A 25,274-nucleotide genomic window follows, 5' to 3' on the forward strand; every position below is an offset into this window, starting at 1 on the left:
TGCAGTGACAGCGCTAAGTGAGACAGGCACAGAAGGGGCCGCATTGTTTCAGCGGGAGATGAAGCTGTCGCCCAGCAAGCCGAGCGTCTCTGGGAGAAAATGGAAATGATAAACGAAGTGAGGCTAATTAGCAAAATCCTACAGGCCCCACTGATGGTTCTCATCAAGGAGAGGTAATGAAGCGGGCGGGCCAAGCTGAGGGGGGATTAATTGGAGCTGATTGTTGCACATACAGATAATACAGAGCAGTCAGTGCAGGGATGCAAACTTTCCTGCTTTGCTTTTCTCGCCTTTCCCTCGGAACTGGCCATGGAAAGAGCCTGTGGGGAGCAGGTAACAACCCTGGGAGCTGGTCCTGGAGCAGGCAGGACATGGGTGCAGGGGGATGCTCCCTGCCTGTGGGTATCTGGGCAGAGGCACATGAGCACCCCATGGTGTGAGGACTCTGAAACATCAGAGAGCTGCTGCAGCCCTGGTTTATAGCCCTTCCTTAGCTCCTTTGCAAGTCCCTCCTCCTCTGATGACTGTATTTTGAGCATAGACATTCAGAGAGTAAATAAAGGCCCTCTGCGCAGTGGGTGCTGGGCAAGGGGTGAATCCCCCCTCCATGCCCACCCTCAGGGCAGGGGTCTCTGCAGACCTGATGCCTGTGGCAGCCAAAGCAGAGCTCCCTGCAGTGAGGAAACCTGGGGCATCGTGGAGCTGAACTTTATCCTTCCGAGCTGTGTGAGAAATGCCCTTTCTGCAGCTGCTGGCGCACACCCCTCATCATGTTGCATTACTTACTGACATTTCAGGGAGCGCAGGGAGCCCCGCTGCCCGTGGGCTCAGCCCCAAACACCCATCCCTGCTGCAGAGCGGGGCTGGCTGCCCCTGAACCTGCTCTTTACCTGCTGCCAACTCAATATCAGAAGTGAGCAAAAGCCTTGCCAAGCAGAGACAGGACAGCAATACCTGTCTGTCTGGGCTTCTGTCTGTCCAAGCAGGCTGTTTCTGGAGCTGCATGACTGAGAGCAGGTCTTTTCAGTGTCTGAGCCTCCTGTTCTGCCAAAAAACAGGAGGGTGAGCTGTCTGCTTTCAAGCGCCAGTCCCTGTGGTGCCCAGTGCCTGCCCAGAGTCACTGCATCCCTTCCTGATGGCATCTCCAAGCCCCTCACTGCCTCTCCTGCTGAGTAATGAGAGATTTCCCTGGGCCTCTGAGGGCTCTAAAGAGGGGCTGAGCAATATTATTTATTCAGTTGTTTACAGAAGCGTTTGATCGGGAATAGTTCTTCACTGCCAGCCTGTTGTGTATTATTCATTGCAATAATCTCTGCAGATTGTGATAAACTGTAACTGCGGCGGGGCAGCGTGTAGCTGGGCTGTGCTGCCACCGCTGCCTGCACCGGCCTCTAAAATATCGGCAGCTGCAATCATAAATCTCAATTTACAAGTGGGACCATTGCACGGGGAGTTATAGTTATACTAATGATTACTTCTCTGTCTTATTTTTCATGTTGCAACACAGCAATAAATTTTTAAGAACAGCCTGGGCAAGGCGTTAGCGAAGCCTGCGCGTCCTCTCGCCACGCTGACAGCAGACAGGGGCATTCCTGGTCCACCACGGGCATCCCGCTGTCCCGGTTATCAAAGGGGTGATGCTGAGGTGGGGCTTTGTGTCCCCACATTGGAGAGGTGCAGAGGAAACTCCCCGCAAGCATGGTGGGGCTGGAGCGTAGCTTCAAGGTCAGCTCTGTTTGCTGTACCAGAGAAGAGACCTCAGCTCCCTGCATCAGTTTCCCTGCTGGAAATGGGGGCTGACACCCCCCGCTCTGTCACTGACTGGTCCTTCTCACTCAGGCTTAGGATATCCTGGGGTTGATGAGGCCAAGGGATGGGGATTTAATGACCTAGAGTGGAGCTGGTGTTTGAGTCGTGTATCCTGTCCCTGTAGCTCACCATCACACCGGGGCTTTCCCACATACCGAGATGTGGAAGCTGCCTTTCTGCAGACAGAGGGACCATGGGGTGGAAGCAGGTGATGGCTTGGATGGTCCCACCTGGAGGAAAGCCCCCTCTTCCTTGGGGATGGCAAGAGTCAGCAGGGAAGGCTCTGGCTAGAGGAACCCCAACTCTGCTTCCATCCTCATCTATGATCAGTGACTCATGAGCACCCAGTGGCATCCCTCCTGGAGGAGTCCCCATGGACCAAGCCTCTTGCCCAGAAGACAGCAGTGGGACACAGGGTTCAGCAAGCATTTCCCGAGTGTTTATCACAGCTCCGAGGTCTGTGATGTGAGGCTTCTGATGGATGCCTCCATTCACAGGCTTGACATTATGATGTACAGGGAGCCTAGAGACATATAGATTTTCAAAGTGGCCACTTTGAGCATAATTATAAATATCCAGCCTCTTTACATAGTGAATTGCTGCCAGGAAAAGAAGGGCCCTGGGAAGGCTGAAATTCTTGCATCCAGGCTGTATTGAGCAAGGAGCCTTGGCAGAGGTTTTCCACCCCTTTTGGGGTGCCAGGAAGGGATGGGTGTTAATGGATGATGACTTTCCCATCCTGTACCACCCTGACAGCTCCCCCAAATACCTCATGGTGCTGGCAGCACCTCTCTGGGGGGGCACCCCCTCCTTGTCTGCACCAGCACACTGCAATCTGATTTTAACTGCTTCTGAGTGGCTGAATGCCCTTCCAGATCACGGCACAAAGCATCAGGGGCATCAGGGAGCTGGGAGCAGGTGCTTCTGGTATCTGTGCCAGATCCATGGCCCCAGGGACACAGCAAAGGAGCGGTCTGCCCCTAGCTCAAGCCAGCTCATCTCCTTCCACTTGCCTTTTGAGCCTCCCAGCCCACAGAGGGCTGGAGCTCAGTGCAGAGGAACCAGTTTTCAGGCAAGCAGAAGATGGGTGCTGGATGCAAACCTGGCAGCTGAGACTCGGTCACAGGAGCACTCTCACATGCCCTCTTGGACCCATAGGCCCCTAGAAAGAAGGAGGAAGCCACTTGGAAGTCCTTTATCATGCATTTCTCCTGTGGTTTGGATGGCATCAGGGCATCACTGCTTCCCTCTCTGCTGGAGCTGGAGTGAGCGTGCCCTAAGGAAGGTGTCGGCAGGCATTGGTGTGTCCATCTCTGTGCATGAGTGTATAGGTTCAAACAGGCATTAGTCATTACCTTCCCCAGCCTGGGACCTCATGCTGGAATATCACAGGGAAAAGCAAAGGGGATGTTGAGGATTTGTGTTCAGTTTGTGAGAGAAGAGCAAAGAAGAAAATCGGAGGTAGAGATTAGAGCAGTGCCCCAATTAACTGTGGGGAAGTGGGAGGAGGGCCCTAGCTCTCCAGGTTAGGACCCCTCAGCAGACCCTGCTTCTGCTGCATGCAGATGTGAATGCCCCAGATAAAGAGGAACCATGGCCGGGGGCCTGGAATGAGGACTTTGGGCCAAGGACTTACTGGTGGGCAAGGGCAGGAGTAGCCAGAGACTGTGGATGGCAGCTGGAGACCTAGGCAGTTTGATGGAGTGAATCCCACTCCCTCCTTCCTTTTCTACACATCTTGCCAAGCTCAGTCTGCCTCCCCATCCCTGTCCCACCTCTTTGTCCTCATTTCCTTGTCCCGCTCCCTTCCCCTATTTCTCTGGTATCATCTCCCCCCATCACCATCCCCACTAAATCCCTGTCACTGTTTCCTCCTGCTTCACCTGCCCCGACTCCAGCTCTTGTTGGCGCAAGTGGCTTCAATGGAGCAGTTTCCTCCCTCACACTTCCTGGGGAAGTCATCGAGCTCCGGAGAGCCGGGTCCCCACTCCCCACGCAGGTGCCTGGGGTCAGCACACGTGTGGCCACCCGGGACCATGGGCAGCGCTGGCTTTGCCCAAAGCTGGCGAGATCCTGATGGGAAACCCGGAATGCTCCCTGGCCCCAGAATCACCTTCCTGGCAGACTTCAAGGCTTTGTTCCAAAACATCTGGGCACGCACAACAAAAGAACCCTGCAACAACAAGTAGCTGGAATTTCAGGGAAATAGCAACATATTTCTCATTCTTGTTGATGGCAATGTATTAACAGTTCAGGCTGAAATTTCCTGGGGGAAAATGCATTGTGAGTGGGACGTCCAGCACAGAATATCTCAGATGGATCACTAAATTTGGGGGTGAAATCAGGGTAGGTCATGTCAGAGCAAAGGGGAACCACCAGCCCCTCTTTTTCCTCAACACCCCCACAAACACACACATGCTCCTGGGGCTGGGGCAGCCAGGAACCTGGTTCCCATGTCCTCAGGCCCACAGGGATTGAGTTTTGCTCCCTCCAGCAGCCCTGTGCACTGCAGCATGTTGCACATCACCCAAGGAACATTAATTAACATTGTGAAGATGTTGGAAAAGGTGCAATTTGAATGATCTGGCACCGCAGTCATTCAGATGCTGAGTTAATTCAATCCTTGCACACAGTGCTCCTACAGATTGTTGGCTTTAAACAAACAGCAGTGACAGATTTGTTGCTGCGGAAATGTGGTCATTAAGTCGGGAGCGTGTGTTTGACCTGAAAGCGATTGAGTGATGGATGCAAGTCATTTTAAAGCTGCAGCAGCCAAAAGGATGCTCCTTTTGGAGAGCAATCTTGCATCTGAGGAGTGTAAATAATTTAAACAAACAAGTAAAGTAAGGTGAAAACACTACCGTTGGCTGCTCTATTGTATTACAGCACTCAGTGCAAAGCAGGGCAGTGCTGCGGGCTCTGTGGTGAGGAGAGCTCCTTTGCATAGTGATGGCATAAAGAGATGCAAGGTACCGGCTTTGGAGCTGTCCCTAGGGATAAATAGTGCCATCACTTAATAGTCACTTGTGGAAGCTGCACATCCACTGCTCTGCAGGATCCCCAAGAAATGGGGACCAAACTGGTTTGGTGGACATCAATGTCCTGTCAGAGCAGGACTCGGGTGCCCTGCAGCATGGGACTATTCCACTCCAGCCAATCCTCCCATCAAGCCGAAGGAGCTAAATACTCACTTGGCTTCCCGATGCCCAGGTTTGGCCCATTTGGTCCAACAAGGATGCTTTGGGGAAGCAGGAGCTCAGGATGCTGTGGGGCTGCTGCTCCAGGCCAGCCTTGCTCTGAGCCATCCTCTCGCTGCTGTTGATGATCCTCTTACTGACAGGCTGTGAGCTGGGAGGCAGCGCTAGAGCTGCCACCAGTCACGTCGCATGGGTCTGTGCCTTCCGCCGCTGGATTTGGCATCCCAGTAATGAGGCTGGTAGTTACTGTGCAGTGGAAGCAGCCATTGCTTAAGCCTCAATATCTCGGCCATTTAATTTAATGGGGTTTTTTAAATACCAAAAGCAATTAAGTTCACATTGTGAGCTAATCGCCTACAAAATTTCATTTCAAAGATGCTCAGACTATTTGTGAGAGAATTGCTGGAAAAAGACCCAAATATGCCACCAGGTGTGTCTGTTCGTCCTCTGCCTTCCCTCGTTCCCAACCAAAGCCAGGCAAGACTTCTCAAAAGGAAACAATGACATTCTCAGTCTTCTGCTTTCCTGTCAGGTTTTTCCATGGTGTGAATTTTAGATGTGTTAAGTTAAATGCTAAAGGTTGGTGATGGTTATAGTGCTTAGCTGGTACCACAGGAGTGAAAAACAGGGATTTAAGGGCTGGCTGATGGGCAGAAGCCTCATTGCTGTTCTTGCGGAGCAAGTGGGTGCACAACCATGTACCTGGGCCAGGAAGAGATGGAACATAACCCACTGTCTTGAGACCCTATGTCTGTGCTGCTGTACCTGGGGGTGTAAGTGATGCCTGAGTAGGAGCACCCAAACCTTGCACAAGCCCTTTTGCTTCAGAAAGGTATCCTGGGTGAGCTGTTTGCCCTGTGTCTACCCTACCCCTCAGCAGCTCACCCAGTGTGCCTGCCTCCCCGCTCCTCCGCCAGCCCCAGCAGCTCCAGCCCACTGCATCCAACCCCAGGAGCCCCGCAGGGGCCAGTTTGCCTGTAGGCTGCGTGGCTTTGTCAGATTGGGGAAGAGCCAGAGGCCTTTGCCAGAGATCACTTGTTCTCCTAAACAGCCATGTTACTGAATACGGAATAATCTCCCCTCCATAGCCAGCTAGGGGTTTTGTTTCCTGCACTGCAGCTATCGTGTTAACACTCTCTCCTTTTAAAGCACCTTTGCTGGCTGAGCCACACAAGTGCCACCCATCACCCCCATGATGGGCAGAGGCACACCCCACACTACTCCACCGGCTGTATTTGAACTACCTGCTCCCAGTGTGTTCAGCCACACGTGGCCACCCCATTTCAGATACAGCATTCCCTGGTCTGGACCCCCCTTACCATTCCCTGGCTGGCAGCAGGGATGTGATTTATGGAGTCCCGCACGCACCCGGTGAGTCCAGCTCTGTGCGTTTCAGGGAGATCCATTGCACGGGAGGGGAGGTCACCGCGTTGCAGGTTTGCTAACCTTGCCCGCTTATTAAAAATGGTAAAAGCCTCCCTCAGGACTCGTGAAGTATAGATCCAGAGAGCTCCATATGCTGTTCCCCTTAATGAGATGTCTGCCTGAAGAGCAATAGCAAAACACACCATCCAGTTCAGGGTCCCTATAGCTAGATGGCCTGGCTGTAAACAGAGCCGTCCGTCTTAATGGGCTATCGTGTAAAAACTTCTCCCAGTCAATAAATCAAAGGGGCTTTGATTTATATCATGCGCTGCCTTCGCTATTAGGCTGCCTCTGGATGGCATGTTCTGATACAGAGCTCTCCAGGATTGCCAGGCGAGGCCAGAGGCTCTAATGGGCATTTAATGTAGGCTTCCTCTTGCCGATACCTGTGTAGAGCTCAGCAGCTGGGGCACAGCAGGGGACCCTCTATGGTTTGGGATGGCCTTGGCATGTGGGAAAGGGCACCCATGGATCAGGACCTGGCTGGCATCCTGGTGGGTAAGGGGCCTCTGGTGTACAGGGAACACCTGGGGAGCTAGAAGGGACCAGAACCTCCTTGGGAAGGGGAGCATGGGGCTGGCGAGCTCCCCTGCTCATCCAGGAGCAGCATCAGTATTGGCTGGTACAAGTATTTATTTTTCATTCCCTCCCTGGTGCTGCTCGGATGCCACCGGAGGGAAGTTCCGCTCCAGCCACCATCCCAGGCAGAGATATTAGTCCTCATTACTAATTAAAGGAAGCAGGAGTAATTGACGGATGGTAGATGGCGGGGGAGCCGGTGTGATGAACGGCCCCTGTCCCCGTGCCGGGGACGCGTGCTGAGCGCTACCTGTTAGCTACAAATAAACAAACCTGATAAATAATAAATAGTTCAAGAAGAGTGGCCGAGCATTATTTAAATTAATAGGGATTAGAGGGAGAGGCCTGAAAGAGCATTCCTCCGGATGAGCTATCCCTGGACGGGCAGGGACTCATTTGTTGCGGACTGGAGTAAACAAGGAGATGGGGAGGATTCATCACAGCAGGGCCTTGCAGTGCTGCTTGGGCTTGTAACAGCCCAGCCATGCTTCTCCTGGCCACCCTGCACCAAGGTTCCCTGTGTCCCTGGTGTCACCGGGCTGTCACACCTCTAGTGCCAGGCTGAGGTATCGGTGTAGTCAGGGAGCCAGGGTGCTGTGGGGAGCAGATGCTGGGCTGCAACTGCTGATGGGTCCCACACCACAGCAGGGCACCCCGCAAGCTCAATGGGCACCCAAACTGTGTGGCATTCGCAGCCTGCCTGCACCCGGGCAGGTGAATCCAGCTGCTGAGGGGCCTCTCCTCACCCCCTGACATTTGGATAACCCCCTCTCCTGCTCAGAGCCCAGGGGTGGCAGCGGGAAGGAGGGATGCTGGGGAAGGAGGGGAGAAGGGAGGGCGGGAGCTCTGCTCACTATCACATCTACTCCATCTTATCGCCGCGGTAATTTGATGATAAAAAATAATCCGAGGCTGGAAAGGAAACATGTGTAGTGGAGTAAAGATTGAATGTAGGTGGATTGTGCCCTGGGGCGGCGGCTGGGAGATAGAAGGAAATGTCCTTCTGTTTGACATACTGCCGAGACACAGCCCCCTGCCTCGCCAAGCCCTGCCCGCGGCACTGAAAGCCCATGGCAGAGCAGGAGGGCCCCCCATCTCATCCTGCCCCTCTGCCTGCAACCCCTGTGCCCCCCAAGCATGTCCCCCCATCCTCCTGCCCCACAGCTCGCTCCCAGCACGCTTCTGGTTTTTTCCACCCCCCCCTTTGGTTATGCTTCACAACTCATTTTATCAGCTGTCAGTAGCCAAATGTCTTTTTTAAGGAGTGGGTTATAGCCACTAATGTACTGAATGCTATTGCACTGGCTGCAGTTAGTGTTCCACGGCTAAATTACTATAATTAATGTTCCACTAGAACTGTTTGTAACAGGCGGCTGCGGGAGCCCCAGGTCTGGGCTTTCACAGCCACTGAATTATCTTCTCCTCCCCAGAGAAAGAGCCTCTCACAAGGGGAGGGACAAGGTCAGCACCGGGACAGGCAGGCGCGAGCCGAGCTGGGCTCCAGCATAGGGCTGGGAAGCCATTCCCATGGCATGGGCACACTGTGTGTCCTCATCTCAGCTGCTCTGCCCCATGGGAGTGAGGTTGGGTGTGCAGGGAGCTGCGGCAAAGCTCCAGGCTGGGATGTGCCATGGCGCACCCACAACATCACCCACCAGCCCCAGGGCTTCACTTGTCACCCTGTGCAAGTTGTGTTACCAAGATGAAACATGGTGCCTGGGGAAAAGCTATGGAAAACTCGCAGAGTGGTTGGTGTTGATGTTTCCCCTGTGCCCAGCACAGCAGCTCAGCATGGCCCAACAGCGTAGAGCCTGCGCCCACAGCAAGTCTGCACCCAAAACCATCCCTGCCCTCCCTGCTCCCCAGTGGCCTCCCAGCGAGGCCAGAGGTGCAGGCAGGACCCCTTTGCTCCGCAGGCAGGGTTGCGCACACACACCCCTTGTTTCGCTAAATGTGTTCGTTCGATACCTGCAACAAACAGATTAGCCAGGGCTTTATCAGGGACAAGAGAAGGGAGAGCAATGTGATAATGGTTTTCAGCAAATCCTCGGGCTGTCACAGATTAGAGCAGCCGTGGCAGGAGCATTATCAGCCCTTTCCTCCTCTCCCCATCGCCTCCCCCTTTGTCTCCTCTCGCCATCGGATTTCTCCAGCCAATCTATCCCGCCGAGAGCCGAGCAGATACAAGAAGAAGTCGGTTTCCATCTGATCCGCGATTGGTTTTTCCTGGCAGCCGATCTGTGTCGCGGCATCGATCCATGGGCCCCCCCAGCGCTCTTCACCTTGCGCGTATGGAGACGATGGTGGCAGAGGGAAGGGGGATTGGGGGGACACACTTTAAACTTGCTGTGTGCCATTGACCCACAGGCAGGAGCGTGGCCAGGCCGGCCCCACCGGGCAGGAGGGGCATGAGCTGCCTGCCCTCATCAGTGGAGTTTAAATGGCTGTGACCTTCTTATTAAAGGAGGGGAATGGCTTTGGAGGGCCAGAGGGAGGAGGGGGCTGAGCCCCAATCCCCAGGGAGGGTTGCCAGGAGCTTTCCAGCCCTCACTGTCCCACCAAGGGGCAGCTCAGTGATCCTGGCACCAAGGCACTGGGAGCTCTCCTCTCTGAGGGGACACACTGCACCCACATCCCATCTCTGCTTCCCGACTGCCTATGCCGCACCACAGTGCATCCAGGCATGAGCGGGGCCCCGTGTCCTGGCTCTGCAGCCTGCCAGAGCCTGGGTGAGATGCTGCGTGGTGGGAGCTATGGGATTAACCCTGATGGGTGGGCAGCATTCCCAGGGGACCTGAAGCTGCCTTTTGGTGATTAAGTCTGAGGGCCTGCTGCAGGCAGCAAGCCACGCAAGGCACATATTTCTTGAGACACTTAGAGATGCTGAGAGGTCTTCGCCCATGGGCAGGGCAGTGATGCTGTACCAGGCAAGGCCCTGCATCCTTGGGGTCAAGCTGTGACTGCCTGTGTGGCCCCTGTACCCCTCTGCCAGGGTAGAGCTGTGGCAGGTCTGCCTCATCTCGCCCAAGGGACAGTGTGTTGGTGGGTGGGAGGGAAGAAGGGGTTATAACAAGTAATGGCCCCGAGTGTGGAAACAGTGTTAATAAAGTGTATTTCACTTTTAATTTTGGCATATAATGTAATGATCTTTTTTAAGGCCCTATCATATTATCTGCATGACTAGAATATTGAGTCTTCATCATCTCCAGATAAATTTATGACCAGGATGATGCTTGGAATTTATTATCAGTCAATAGAGCTCAATACTGTAACAAGGCGTGTAATAAGATATACATATTTAATGATCCGGAGTAAAACAGCCCCACTAATGGGCAGGATGAGAGGGAGGCTGGAGCGTTAATTTCAATTCCCTGCCCCTTTCCATGGGAGCCTGCATTGCTCAGATGGGACACAGCCCTAGGGTCCCACGTGGTGCCTGGAACCTGGGCTGGGAGCCGGGACCATGGGCTCTGGGGCCACTGTGTCTGTGAGCACGTGCTTGCAGCATGTACGTGTTGGTGGGAAGGCACGTGTACCGGCAGCGTGCAGGTCTGCCTCACACATAGCATACAGGTCTCACTGAGGTGGCTTTGCAAGGTCTGACTGACATCCCTGGCTGCACCATAGAATCACAGAATAGCTTGGGTTGGAAGGGACCTTCACATAGGTCATCTAGCCCAACCCTCCATTTCCATAGAATCACAGCATCAACTCGGTTGGAAAAGACCTTTCAGATCATTGGGTCCAACCTTTACCCAGGACTGCCAAGCCCACCACTAAACCATGTCACTAAGGGCCCCATCTACATGGGTTTGGGGCACTTCCAGGGATGGTGATTCCACCACTTCCCCTGTTCCAATATTTGACCATGCTCTCAGTGAAGAAGTTTTCCCTAATATCCAGTCTAAACCTCCCGTGGCACAGCTTGAGGACTGTGTCTGCCTCATGTGCGGCTCCCTCCAGCCCAGCACTCTGTGTGGGCGCTGCACAGAGCTCCAGCAGCCACTGAGATGCCAGCCAAAACTGCACAGTACTTTTCATGTTTCAGAGGCAAGCCTGGAATCCTGCCTCTGGGATGGTGCAGGGTTCTGACTCTTTTGATAGGCTGAGAAGGTTGGGGCTGTTCAGCCTGGAGAAGAGAAGGCTGCGTGGAGACCTCGTAGCAGCCTTCCAGTACCTGAAGGGGGCCTATAAGGATGCTGGAGAGGGACTCTTCGTTAGGGACTGTAGTGATAGGACAAGGGGTAATGGGTTAAAACTTAAAACAGGGAAAGTTCAGGTTAGATATAAGGATGAAGTTCTTTACTGTGAGGGTGGTGAGGCACTGCAATGGGTTGCCCAAAGAAGTGGTAAATGCTCCATCCCTGGCAGTGTTCAAGGCCAGGTTGGACAGAGCCTTGGGTGACATGGTTTAGTGTGGAGTGTCCCTGCCCATGGCAGGGGGGTTGGAACTGGATGATCTTAAGGTCCTTTCCAACCCAAACCATTCTGTGATTCTGTGACTTCACAAGGGGAGTTGAGCCGTGGAGCTGGGGTGGATGAACAGACTCTGTCCCCGCTGTGTGTGGATGCTTCTGGCGCAGCAGTGCCCTTGGTGGGGGGACAGTCTCACACAAGCTGTGCTAGCAGTGCCATCGGGGCAGGGTCCCTCATGCTCCTGCATCCCCAGCAGGAGCAAGGCAGCACTGGGGTGGTCGCATGGTGGGGAGCGGGGCAGGTCTGCATGCCGAAGCGCCCTGCATACACAGTCATGTTGAATGGGGCCCAAGGTTATATTTTGAGCTGCTGGTGCTGATTTTTCCAGCCCTTTGGGATGTTATTAAATTAGTTTCCTAGGACTTTTAATAAGCACTTTGATACCTTTGAAGCGTGTGGCTTTGTGGGAAGATTACAGTCCCGCATCCATCTTGCTGGGAGAGAAACAATGGCAGCAGGGCTGGCATTTGATCTTTCCTCCAGAAGGCGAGAGAGGGTTTGGGTGAGACAAAGAGGTGAGCTGCTGATTTGGAGCTAATGTTTAAAAATAGGTAGGTCTCCCTCCAAGATAGAGAGACCTGCCCTTCTCTGTGTAATCGCCTGCCTCTGCCTTGCTGGACCTGCAGAAACACAGCTCCCTTTATTTGAAGGCTTCGAGTGCAGCGCCGCAGTTTGATTCTGGGTCCTTTTAAAGCAATAACTAGGCCATCTGACCAAGCTTTAAAGAGCAGGAGAACTTTCCATTAGGACTCGCCACACACTCTCAGCGGCACTGGAATTGCATCCTTGCCTTTTATTTCCTTTCTCTGACATCTCGTGTCACTCACAGGCAGGAGAAACTCAGCTTTATCAACTCTGTCATTTCTCCCTTGAAATTTCTCCTTAATTAGGTTCCCAATCCCAGTGGTGGGACTGGGTGTCAGGAGCTGGATGTGGAGCAGAGCCAGTGCCTGGTTGATGGCGAGAGATGTGTGGGGCTCTAAATGCCCTGCAAAGCCTCAAAGCAGTTTGGGCTCCTGCTGCCCTAAATAAACCCTCCATCAGAGCAGGGCCTGGCAGTGTGCAGAGGGATTGTGGGAGGCAGGGACACCTGCACTGGCACAGTATCTCCTACATGTGTGCCCACAGCTCTCACACAGCAGAACAAGAGCCATGCCAAGCATCTGTGTGCCCAGCCCCAGTGCTGGCTCTGGCAGGGACCATGGGGTGAGATCCTGCATCACAAGCACCTGACTCCAGCCAAGTATGCATTCACCATGGGGAGAAAAGTCGTCAGGGGAGCTGAATTCCCTTTATCTGTGGATAACTACTGCTGCCTTTAACGGCCTGGAATAAAATAGCCATAAATATCATGATCATAAGCGCTTAGATATGGCAACTTTACACTGAACAGAGGTTTTAACCTTCCCTGTGGAGGAGATCCAGCTCTACATCACTGACTGTTTCCATCCAGCTGCACGGCCGAAGACAATCTCTAGGTGGGCTGCTCTCAGCAGCCACATCAGCCACCAGCCATCTCTCAGCCCAGTCTAGCCCCAGTTTTGGGGTAGGACCTCCCTCCTGCTCTCAGGGCCTGGCTGCTGCTGCTGTGTGTCCTGTGCCCCACCACCCTGGCAAGGCTGCCTGCTCCCACCAGCATCAGGGACCAGCTCCAGTGGCAGAGATGGTCCTGGGTGTGCCAGCAGGGCAAAGGCAGAGCCATGGTGGTGATGGGCTGTGGGCAGCATCCCCGCTCCTCCCTGTCCCTTGGGCTTCTCTCTTGCTCTGGTGCTGATGGGACTGAGCATGTTGGCAGTGCTGCTGCTTGCTCACCTTCATTGCCCACAGCTGCCTGCAGCCCTACAGTGAGGCCAGGCCAGGAGATGAGGCTGCTCCATCTGCTGAGCCATCCGTGGGGCTCCCAGCTGCCCCTCTGCACTTCACTCAGCATCTCTGGCTGTGTTCAGGCAGCACCTGTGGGTAGGGACCCTCTATCCATGTTGCAGAAGGGGACAGGCCTGGCCATCCCTGTGTCCAGCACAGCCAGGAGGAGGGATGCTGAGAGCAACTCTGCCTTGTCCCATTCCCAGGTCCAGCTGGGTCTCTGCGGGCAGCCCAGCCCCGGCAGGCAGGCATCCTGCATCCACCATGCTTTCCTCCTCTAAGGGAGCACCAGTGGTGGAGCCTGTGTTTTACTGAGCTCCTGCAGGGATCCACCTGCAGCGTCAGTAAACTCGCATTCCCATTCCCACCTGCAGGGTCCTGAGGCACCAACTTGTGTGGGACCTTGTCACTGTCACCTTGTCCCCAAGCCAGGTCCTGTACCAGCCCCGGAGCAAGGGGTCGGTTTGCATCCCACTTCACCTCACCAGTGCCCTGCCATGACTTTATCTTGCACAGCGACTTTCAGGCGAGCTGTAAAACACCGGGGCAAGTTAAATAATACACGACAGTGTACGGTATAAATTACAGGGAGGCAGCGGCAGAGCGACAGTGTATGCTGAATAAATTAAGGGCTGCGTGACTTACAGGCGAGATTGATCTCCTGCCGAGCATTTTGTTTAGTGACGTGCTTGTCATAAGGGAGACCTAATTACGGGCGCGGAAGCACGTGGCTCTGACGCTGGGGAGGACAGTGCAGACTGGGCTCCGAATGTCAGCAGGGTCCTCACGCTCCCACGGTTTGCTCTTTCCAAGGCCAAGGACCTTGTGCCATGGACCCTGTTAGTCCTCAAGGCCATCCAGTTTTGTTGCAGCCAGGGTGAAGGACTGTGCTGCCACAGGGAGCTGCTGGGGTCTGAAACTCCCCGTCAGGCAGACTCACAGGGCTGGAGGCACCCAAGCTTATTCCCAGTGGAGCATCCTTTTTGCTCCTGTGGCTGGTCAAAGACAGTGCTGCTGTCCTCAAGCTCTAGCACCACTCACAAAGTAACACAGGGACCACGCTGGTATGGAGGGACCCAGTGCTGACTGAGCAGTGGAGCTCAGAGCCACGGAACCAATTTGGTGTTGAATAGCAGAAAAAGGCAAATCCTTGCTGGAAGTTAGGTAGGGATCTCATAACAGCAGCATACTGCCATGACCCACCAAGGGAGGGGAGAGTCTTCTTGAGGCAGGGTTTGGGCTGGATAATTTTGGGTAATGTGTGCTTTAGCTGCAGGGATACAGGAGTTGGGTGAGAGGCTGGTGTGCAGCAGGGTGCCTGGCTGCTGACTTCACCCACCAAACTCAAGGCCAAGTTTGGAGGCTTATCCTGCTGGTGTCTTCCTGTGGGCAGCAGAGTAGTGATGGCTTCCATGCAGCATCCCCTTGGCCAGAAGCAATGCCAAGCAGTCAGCGTGCACCCTGCAAGGCCATGGCAAAGGCTGCAGCATGCGAGACCTCCCTGGGCTGCAGTGAGGGTGCTGGAAGCTGGAGGCCATGCTTGGGAAATGGCTGGCCGGCGGGATGCGCTCCCCTCCGGCTCGGCGGCTGTCTGTCACTCGGCGGGATTATGAGTAGTGAGCGTAATGCATCGGCGTATGAATAGGGTTGTCTGGCTGATGGTGATGTATCGTTTTTCATTACTGCCTCTCAAGCCCTCCCTGCTCCACGTGTGGAAATTCTATTTATTCCCTAATTTGTAAAAATTCCCTCCTTATCTGATACCAATCAGGGAGGGGTAATTGGCTCTCCAGGGCTAGCGGCTGGGGTCCTGATGAAGAGATATGTGTGTCTGCTCTGGCTGTCCAGGCACCCTGCCCTGCTGCACCAGTGACACGGGCCACAATTAATAATGATTTGCAAATGGCAGACAAGCAATAACGCAGAAAGATGTCCAGCCAGCCTCCTGCCCGCCCCTTAATTTCCTTCTGTAATATAAATGGCACGGGAACGAAAATCCAGAGCTATAAATTCTGAAATTAGTTATTCACCATAATAAATGGTTCCCTTTTTGGTGCGCGGTCCCACTCATCCTCCTCTTCCACCCCCCTTCCATTCCCTCCCAGCCCCCTCGCCCGCTACCTACTTCATTTGAGTCCTAATATGCAAATGCTGTAATTTAACGGGATGGTGAAGTTGATTTTCATGTTAACTTAATTACTTTGATTTATGAAGGGCTGGGATGCAGACACGGCTCCATCCTTACCCATCTCCCACTCTCGCCCGTCCACGGTCCCACTGACCCGCCGCCTCTCTTCCCTTGTCTTGCCTTCTCTCAGTCCTCCCTTGCTCTCCTTCTCCAAGTTTAGTGTTTTATTAGCTGCCTTTAAGTGGACATAAGTCCTCGCGACAATCGCATGATGCGGAGGACAAATTCCCCGTCCTGCCTTGTTTAATCGTGCCTGGATAATGGATGTATAATTGACTCATTTGAATGCTTTTGCCTACAGGAGTGCAGAGCATTAAATGTTTGATTGCCTTAATTTCCAAACAGATCATTATCCCCTCCTTACCCGCTCTTAATAAACACTTTATGAGGATTTTTTTTGTAAAGGAAAAAAATTTCCACTCCTCGTACTTCTCTGAAGTGATAAACTCTAATTAAGTCTAATATTTAAAAATATGGTAATGGTGACTTGTTTGAATAAGTGGCCTGCATTTCCATAATTTCATTATTACGTAAAACACGCTAATTATTTGAAGTGTGCTTATTACTAAAAGAGAAATCTCCTTCTAATAAAGATGAAATTGGCTTTTTCCCCTGTATTGCCACGCACGCCGCTCCCCTTCCCTCCCGGCCGGTGAGAGGCCGCAGCCAGGAGCGGGGCAGTGGCAGCGCTCGCTTTGTTTGCCCAGGGATGCCCGCTGGGATGCTGGGTGTGTGGGGACAGTCACGGGGATGGAGGACAAGCCGACGGCTCAGCACACGCTGTGCCACCCTCAGCCCGAGCAACATCAGCACCCTTTGGGATCATGCACTGGTGGGGATGTTGTGAGAGAGCTGCCTGTCCCTTCGAGCTGGGATGCCCCAGATGTTGGGATCCCTGCACATGGCATCACCTGTGCCAGGCCATGCACCAGCCTGAGGGCTGGCACATGTCATGTTTCAAGGCGCTGTGTCCCCATCTACCCAGCTGTGTGCCAGTGCGGTGGGGACACAATAGAAAGAGTGGTTCCCAGCATGGAAGACAGGAGGAAGCATCCCATCACCCATGGGGTGACAGTGGCCAGCCCGGGCAGGGGGAAGCAGGTGCCAGGGCATACAATGGAACACAAGAATGTGTCCCCTCTGTTGTGTCTGCCTGGCTGCTTCCCAGAAACACCCAGTGGTGTTACCTCTCTGTGGACCTGGAAACTGCCAGACACAGGCTCTCCCAGATCCAGCCTCCCTGCTGGGGTGAGCCACATTTGGAGGCCTCGCTGACCCCAGTGTGCAGAGGGTCGAATGAGCATCCCATCCCCAAGGGACAGGAACAGCAACAGGTAGGGACAGGACGAGTATTGATTGTGTCCAAACCCTGTTCAGAGCCCGTGCGGGCGCTCTGTGGTGGGGCAGGCAGGGGAGGCACTGGGATGAAGTCAATATAAAACTAATTTCCTTTTCTTCATGAAGAAATGAGGTGTGTGGCAGTAACGTAATTGCAGATAATGAGGTAAGTTATTCTTAATATTCCACACGTCGCTGTCAGCTCCACCTAATGTACCTGCCGGCTGTGCGGGGCACACGGAGCCCCTTGCCCCACATGCAGCATTATGAGGCCATTTGTTTGGGAGAAGAGTGGTGGGACCGTCCCTGGTGTCCCCATGGATACCTTCAGGATGGGAACTCTGAGCTCTGCCATGTCCGCATCACCACTGCAACTGGGCATCCCGGTGTCCCCATTTATCCCTGTATGTCGTGGCAAGGATGGATGCAGACCAGACGCAGCTCCCTCCCATCTCCAGCATGAGCAGTGACTGTCTCTGGCTGTGTGTGCCAGGCAAACGCTGTCATTCATTGCCCCTGATGGTTGTCGCCTCCTGGGGATGTGACTGCTTATAGGGAGCAGCACGGCCCACTGAGGGGACACAGCACCCAGCGCTCCCCTTTGCTATTGCTGGGGATGCTGGCTGAGCTTCATGGGGACCATGTGGTTCCTGCTGGTCACAAGGCCACCTGCTGTCACTGGGGTCAGCAGCAGGAGACAGAGGGCGGCAGTTAGGGTTTCCGCTTTGCAGGGAGCTGTTATACAAAGGCAGCGGTGATATTATTCATTAACAGTAATCTGCCATTAGAACATTGACAAATGGCCCCTCGTCGCCTGAGCATCAGTTCTTGTACAGCCCATAAAGCATGGGGACAGTTTAAATATGGACCTGCTCAGCTCGGGCTGGGGGTGATCCGTCTTCCCAGCCATAGCACAGGTGCAGAGGGGCTGCCTCCAAATCAGCACATTTAGGGGGCCCTGCACTCCCCCAGCTCCTTGCAGTGTGTCTCAGCCCAGCGCAAGGTGGTCACAGTGGTGCTCAGTCCTTTGTGCCCCAGTGGTGGTGGCATCCGCACAGTCCAGTGCCATGGAGAGGCAGGGGAAATGCCAGCAGGAGCCTGGGGTGGGTGCAGAGGTGATGCTTTCCCCAGTGAGCATCGCTCCTCCTGGCAGCCCCATTCCTGCATCATACCCGGGCTGCAGGCTAAGCATCCTGCTGATGGAATCCTTGAGCTCATCCTGGGTTTGCAGTGGCCACAGGGAGGATGTGCACTGGCTGGGATGAGGGGTTTCTGGCTCCATTCTGGCAGAGGAGTGTGGTGGGAATGTCTGTCCCCCTCCAAGGACAAGGGCAGTCAGTGATGCTGAATGGTGGCAAACTCCAGCCCTAATTAAGAGAGGCTCCGTGCCCCATGTGTGTGCACATACCACTGTCCTTGGCTGTCACTGTGGCAAGAGCTTGTCAAGACACAGAGAGGGCCGGGACATGGGTTTCGAGGCCATGCAGTGCTGCAGTGGGTCACAGGGGGGACATGGGGTGATGCTTGGCAGCAGCATGACAAGGCGAGGGGCAGGGAGGCAGGACAGAGCCACCCTCTGTTTGCAGGAGGCAGGATAACCCCAGGCTGACCCCTTTCACACACACTGCACAACACCCCTAAATCAATTGCATCTTATTATTACAATATCAATATACAATATTCCTACAATAACACCATTGATTTTCTACTCAGAGGCTGCACCTAAGTCTGTTTTAAAGAGGAGGGAGTTAATAGTGCCCTCATTAAAAATCTATAGATTACCCCCCACCCCCAAAAAAGAAAAAGCAGTTTATATTCATTAGGGCTATTGAATATAAAGTAATATGTTTGTGTAGGACATTGGAGTAATGTGATAATCCGTCCGCATATCAGGGAGAAATCCACTTAGCAACCCTGTCAGCTTGACAAGAAAAATGTGCCCATAAAGTCAGGAATACATTGAGGGAGCGAGCACCAGGAGAGCGGGAGCATGCGGAGCCTGTGCAGCACCCGCAGAGCTGTGCCAGCCACTGACATGGGGCCACCTTCACCCTGTCCCCCTGCGCGGGCCTGGGGACACAGGCGGGCACCCCAATGGCCCCTGGCAGTGTCTAGGACCCGGGTGTGCTGGGATAGGGATCAGGAGGTTCCGCACCCTGGTGGCCTCTGCGGGCCCAAGCAGGGGCACCGGGATGGGACGGGTTCGGTGGGTGCCAGCCTGGGTGCTGGCGACAGCAGGGGCACCAGGAGGGCAGGGCTGCCCCTGGCCCCCGGCCTGTATCGGATCCCACTCATCCCCTGCCCCGTGGTCACCTTTGCAATGGATTAAGCACTGGAAGAGCAGCAGAGCAATCCTGTTTGCGCTCTCTTAGGCTGTCAGTTGCCATTTTTGTAATGGAAATTCCTTTCACAAGGTAACAACGGCCAGATTTAGAGGATTTCATATTGCTAATAATTCCCCAAACGGCCATCTGACTGTGTTGTTTTAAAAGCCGCTTAGTTTTTTGCTTTGGAGTTTATGAAAATCTCCCACTCTAATATCCCGAGAGCCAGCCTATAATTGTGTTATTAAATCAATCGCAGCGGATTACATTGTAAAATCAATAGATGGCTGTAATTGCATATTAGAAAGTTGTTCTGCTGTTGTTGATTTTTTTTTTTACATGGATAATTATAATAAGCGTGTTTACCTTAGCACTGATTTGGAATGAGTCTCACTAAATGACTTATGACAAGCTTGGTGCTCCCACTGCCAAAGGGCCATGACATTTGGGATGGTGAGGAAGGACAGTGCTACCTGTGCAGGTATCACCAACCTGCTGGGGTCCCACGGGCTTCACAGGCCAGCAGCTCAGAGCCCAGGGCAGCTCCCAGCACTGGCATTCAGCATGAGAGCACATCAGGGCTTTGGGAAGGCAGCTGGTGGGGTTCAGGAAGCAGCCAGTGGTCCCAGGGGTTCTCCCCAGGGACCAGCTTGAGAGTCCCAGGAGGTTCCATGGGGTCCCCCAGGTCTCTGTGCAGTTCCCCTGGCAGCCATACAGAGCAATAGCCAAGTCCTAGCATCCCACACCGGCCCTGGGTGATGCTGTGGACAAGGAGGGTGCAACGGGATGCCTGGGAGTGGTGAAGGGCAGCTGCCAGGGCTGTGCTTTCCCATCCATTGATGCAGCTCAGAGGCCAGGATTTGCTTTGCTGTTACTTTTCTGGGAGACCAGGCCAGGGCTGGCTGGTGGGGGTGCTTTGGCTGCAGATGGTGGCACTCTCCCTGCCTTGGCTTCGCTGTCTTTCAAGCCACCATTTCCCTGTTAGGTACAACTGGGAGCTGGCTCCTGGGGCAGGTCTGGTGCTGGTTTCCCGGCGCCTCAGCAGGTCCTAAGGATGGTGAGAGGCTCGTTTGTGTTGGAATAAGTGACAGCAGGAGGTGGCGCTGTGGCTTGGCCAGGCAGGACACCCGTCGTCTCCAGGGCACTTCCAGAGCCATCGGTGCCACCTTGGCTAGCAGAGGACAAAGGCACAGACAGGCTCATCGCTGCCCCTGTGCCAGCCAGTGGGGCTGGGGACACCTCTCTTTAGAATCATACAATGGTTTGGGTTGGAAGGGACCTTAAAGCTCATCCAGTTCCAACCCCTGCCACGGACAGGGACACCTTCCACTAGAGCAGATTGCTCCAAGCCACTTCCAACCTGGCCTTGAACACTGCCAGGGATGGGGCAGACACAGCTTCTCTGGGCACCCTGTGCCAGTGCCTCAGCACCCTCGTAGTGAAGAATTTCTTTCTAATATTTAATACAAATCTCCCCTCTTTCAGTTTAAGACCATTCCCCTTGTCCTGTCACTACATGCCCTGGACACTTCTTCATCAGGCTGTTCTCATACCCAGCTCCCTTCCCCTGTCTGTCACAGTGGCGAGGGGAATGGTGCCATGAGAGGGGCGGGGGAACACTAGGGAGGCACATAGCTCCAGTGGGGACATTACCTCTTCTGCTGCCAGCCATCAGACAGGAGGGTCCCAGCAGCTCAGGGCAATCCCCTGAGGAGCTGCACCTCTGACCAGCGCTGAGGGACAAGTGATGGCTTTGCCATCAGGTCACGGGGCGCAGCGGGGCTGGGCAGTGCTGGTGGTGGGCAGGGAGCAGCAGGGCATCCCCATCCCTGCAGGCAGGCGCTTGGCAGCAGGGCAGCGCTGCCCGTCTGCGCGGGGCCCTCAGCGCGGCACGCGGCACTGTCAGCAGGCAGCCTGCTGTCTCCTAGACAGTGAAATATGGCCACAATTAGCCCGGATACAGTTCAATTATGATAAACAGCGTTTGCACCCTTTAAGCCGTGATTAAAAGGCCTCCTCCCATTGATAGAGAGACCTAATTTCACATTATTATCGCTGTAGCTTGATTATAAAGCACTCCCTGGATTTACAGTTGGGAGATGGATGTGGAGGCTTCTTTATCATTTACACATCAGTAATGATGCAGCCTTCCCTCCACCACAACATCCATCCAGCGGCGGCAGGGAGAGGGGGGCCCTGCCTGCTCCCCCCTTCCCGGGGCACCCTCTCCCCGTGTCAGCCGGGCCCCACTGCCACATGCAAGTGGGCAAAGTCACCCTTACGGTAACAGCTTGATAAATGGGCGGGCGGTAATGAAATGGAGACATCAAGGCGTGGGGCGAGGAAGAAAGAGTGGTAATCGGAACGAGTGGAGCTGTCCCGAAACGGAGGGGAGCGGGAAGAAGGATCGCCTCTGCGCCGTGTGCTGTCAAGGGAGAAATTACACATTTACTCTTGCTTTTTCTTAAGGAGACGGCCCTCATAGATCAAAACATGGATTTACAAGCCAATTTTCAACATGAAATATAGACACTAGGAATCAATTTAAGCCCGGCTTCTATTTTAGCAAACGGTGCCTGAGTTTAGTCCCAGGTAAATAACAGCAGCCAGAGCCTTCCCCCTCCCAGCTGCTGCTCGGCCACCCCTTGATCTGGTGGTCATGGAGCTGCTGGATGGATCCCGGTACCCGCTTCGACCATGGTCTGACTTAGCATGGGGCTGGTGGGCACGGGGCAGCACCAAGGGCTGGCTCTGGTGGGGACAGGGACAACCCCGAACTGCAGAGAGAGCCCAGTGCCACAGAGCCCCTGCATGAAGAGTGCTAGGGGAAGCTGAGGACCAGGCTTGGCTGGTGGAGAGCAGCTCCAGCCTCACTTGCTGTCCCCATCCCAGTGCAGGGACAGCCCCTTTGCTGGCCATTGCACCTGAGGGACAGTGGTGCTGGAACAGGAGGCTGGCACTGGGCTTGCAGGGAAGCAGCCACTGGCCGAGAGATAGGGACTGTCATGGGTCTGTCTTGCAGGAATGATGCCTTCCGAATCTACCAGCTCCCCACAGGCTGTGGGGCAAGCACCAGCCTGGAGAACCCAGGGATGTATCCACTTGCAGCCTGGGCAATGCCAAGCCTCTGGGTCCTGGGCATGGATCCATCCCAGTGCAGCATGGGGCCATACTGGGATGCAGGTGACCAGTGCTGGGTAGCTGGGGACCCTGCACTTGCCCCACACCACTGCAAGGCACTTGGGACAAAGTGCCTGTACTGGTGTGGATAGAGGGGCTGTGCCTGGAGCTGCATGGCCCCAACATGGAACTGGGAGCTTGATCCAACAGCTCCTGGTCTGATCGTGGCTTTAACCCAGCACCTCTGTGCTCTCTCTCCGCAGATGACTGTAAGAACATCGCCAACATCATGAAGACACTGGCCCATAGAGGCTTCATCTTCAAGCAGACCTCCAAACCCTTTTGATCCCCAAGGCAAGCCAGGCAAGGGCTGCATGCGCCCGGCGCCGGCGAGGCGGGGAGGACGGGCTCCAGCATTAAAAACAAAACGGCAACCGAGGCCAGAGGAACCGACACAAAAAATCTCAATTTCAGCTGTTAACTCCAGTAGAGGTTGTATATATGGGAAGGCAAATCTGTGTAGACCTGATGTGACTCCCTCTCTGGGCTGCTCCGGACATTATGCCATGCTAGCGGACAGCCGCGTAGGGCGCTTGCACCACATTTTAGACTCGTAGTTCTTTTTCTTTGGCTCCCGATTTCCGTCCCTCCCTCCATATCCCACCCCGTCCTCCCTCTCCCGCCCCGTAGCCAGAGCATCCCCCCCTCCATCTCCTCCCTCCCCGGCATGGGCCGTCCCCACCTTCCCTTCTTCTTTCTTTTCTCTGGTTTTATGTTTCCAGGCCTCGATGGCTGCTGCGGCGATGCCTGCGCCCGGGCAGCGCTCACGGAGGCTCAGCAGTGTCGAGACGGCCCCTCGCCCTCCCTGCCAGCCCCCCCGCCTCTCCCCCGAGCGCCTCTCCCCCCTTTTTGAGTCAACACTAACCCCTCTCTGACTCCTGTATGTGACAAATGCGATCCGTCTCTTTATGTTCAAGGTGAAGTGCCTGTATTCTCCGCTGCAGAGCCCCTTGGCAGCCCCACCGTGGGCTGCGGGGCCCCGGAGGGCTCCCTTCAGTGGGGCAGGGGCCCAGCGGGCGGGCGGCAAGAGGGAGGTGACAGCATCCATGCGGAGCCCCGTCCCCGTCCCGCCTGCTGGTGCCTCCTGCAGGGCTGAGTGGGATGCCCGAGCCCTGCCCCGGCCCCGCCGACCGATCCCAGCTCCACCGGGGACGGGCCCGCCACAGCACTGCGTCGGTCGCCGGCGGTGGACGTGCCAGCGAGCGCTGGCCCCCGGCCCACAGGTACCCGAGCAGGGGAGCTGCAAATTGCCCCGCGCCCCTGGTCCCGCTCCCCTCCGACCCCATCCGGCCTCCCTCCGACCCCGAGCTGCGGCTCGGCCCCCCCACGGTCCCCGCGGACGCTCAGCAGCAGCTGGCTTGTTGCCTGAGAGAGTTGCCGAGCACATCCCCTCCGGCTGGGTGGGCTCCCGGCCGGCCAGGGCGGTTGGGGGGCAGCCATGGGGCAGGCTGAGGGCACACGTGTCGCCCCCCCCCCCCAAAAGTGTCACCTATCACCCAGCCCCAGGGCCCTGCTGAATGGAGCCCTCGTCCGGGTGCTGACCTAGCAGGGAGGCTGCAGCCCCGGGCCCGTGCGTGCATGGCCTGGAGCGAAGCCGGTGACGGCAGCCAGAAGGGCAATACAGGCACTGAACTTGGCGGTACATGACTGCATGGTGTGTGGTGTTCCAGTTAAACCAACCGATAATGCAAACCCAGCATTTTCATTGTCTAGTTATTCCAATCCTTGCTGTAAATGTGCCACATGAATAAAGTTTGGGGGTAAAGGAGCCTGGGCTGTGCCCATCCATGTGTGAGTGTGTACGGGGGTGGGAGCAGAGGCAGGGGTGTGTTGCCTGGGTGCCCCATGGATGGGGCTGTCCTGTCTGGGATACAGCACCCCAATATGTCTGTGCTCCCTACCAAGACAAGCTTTTTGGCTGTGAATGGGAGGTCTGGGTTCCCTGGTACTGAGAACACTTCCCAGCAGCCTCTCCCACCACCTTGTTTGCTTGTACCCCAGGACAGCCACCAAGGATGCCACCAGCCTGTCCCAGCAGGGCTGCACCCATGGGTGCCACCGCCACATCCTACTGGCATCTGTCACCTCACCCTGCAACCTGGCACACTGTGTCCACATAGCTGCTATCACAGAGCATCCCTGCTACAGGCTGGAGCCAGCACGGCTCTGCCCAGGGCGCTGGGGCACCCGCTCTGCCAGTACAAGCCTCAGCTCCATGATGCACAGGAGCCATACCCGGGCCATGGAGGAACCACCATCACGTCCTGCCTGGTGCTGCGGTGTGACAGGGACTCAGCTGTCCAGCTGGCACGGAATGGGACGATCCCAGAGGGAAGGGGCAGCCCCAGCCCACTCACTCCAGCAAAGGTCACAGGGGTTTTAATGGCTCCCTCTGAGCAGCCCCTGATCAGCTTTATTGACCCATTTTCGATGGAGTCATCTAATTAGTTTTCTATGAAAACTAAGAACTTGGCCTTTGCCCTTTCCTCCTGCAGGCGAGAATGTGACTCAGAGGACGTCACGGCGGATCGATCGCCAGTTAACACTTGAAAGGCAGGTAGAGAGGACATGGGGTGGGCAGCAGCAGTGGGTCTCACAGCAGGGCCATGGTGCCCACAGTGGGCACTACACAAACCCAGGCTCCCATTGCTGACTTCAGCAACCCCGCAGCCCCTCCAAAGCCCTGCAAACCATGGGGTACAGGGACCTCACTACAGACTGAAGCCAGAGGTGTCTGCCTGCCTTGGGCAGGGCAGCAGGAGGAGTTGGGCCTGATCGTGAATGCCAGGGACAACAGGAGGCTCACATCCTGCCCCATGGCTGCAGGAAGCCAGTGTCCTGTGGGCTCTGGGACAGGGCTTTGGGATGGTCACCTTCTTGGCACAGGGTCTGGGA

General features: G+C 55.1%; 1 protein-coding gene across 5 annotated transcripts in view; it reads left to right on the plus strand.

Annotated features, from left to right (window-relative positions):
- ERI3 (ERI1 exoribonuclease family member 3) overlaps positions 1–23,395 on the plus strand; it is a 130,276-nt gene extending 106,881 nt beyond the window's left edge. For 2 of the 5 annotated variants that reach the window (XM_080622736.1, XM_080622731.1), the window contains 2 exons: positions 22,222–22,382; positions 22,583–22,720. In XM_080622736.1, coding sequence (XP_080478862.1) covers positions 22,222–22,382; positions 22,583–22,612 — 191 coding nt within the window. In that variant the 3' untranslated portion in view covers positions 22,613–22,720. Of the gene's footprint in view, positions 1–3,707; positions 4,187–22,221; positions 22,383–22,582; positions 22,812–23,296 lie in introns of those variants that run through there. The other 3 variants (XR_013957354.1, XM_080622737.1, XM_080622734.1) reach the window with 3 other exon arrangements.
- The last annotated feature ends 1,879 nt before the right edge of the window (positions 23,396–25,274 follow it).

This window comes from Psittacula echo (genome assembly GCF_963264785.1).
Source record: "Psittacula echo genome assembly, chromosome: 7".
Lineage (NCBI taxonomy): Eukaryota > Metazoa > Chordata > Aves > Psittaciformes > Psittacidae > Psittacula > Psittacula echo.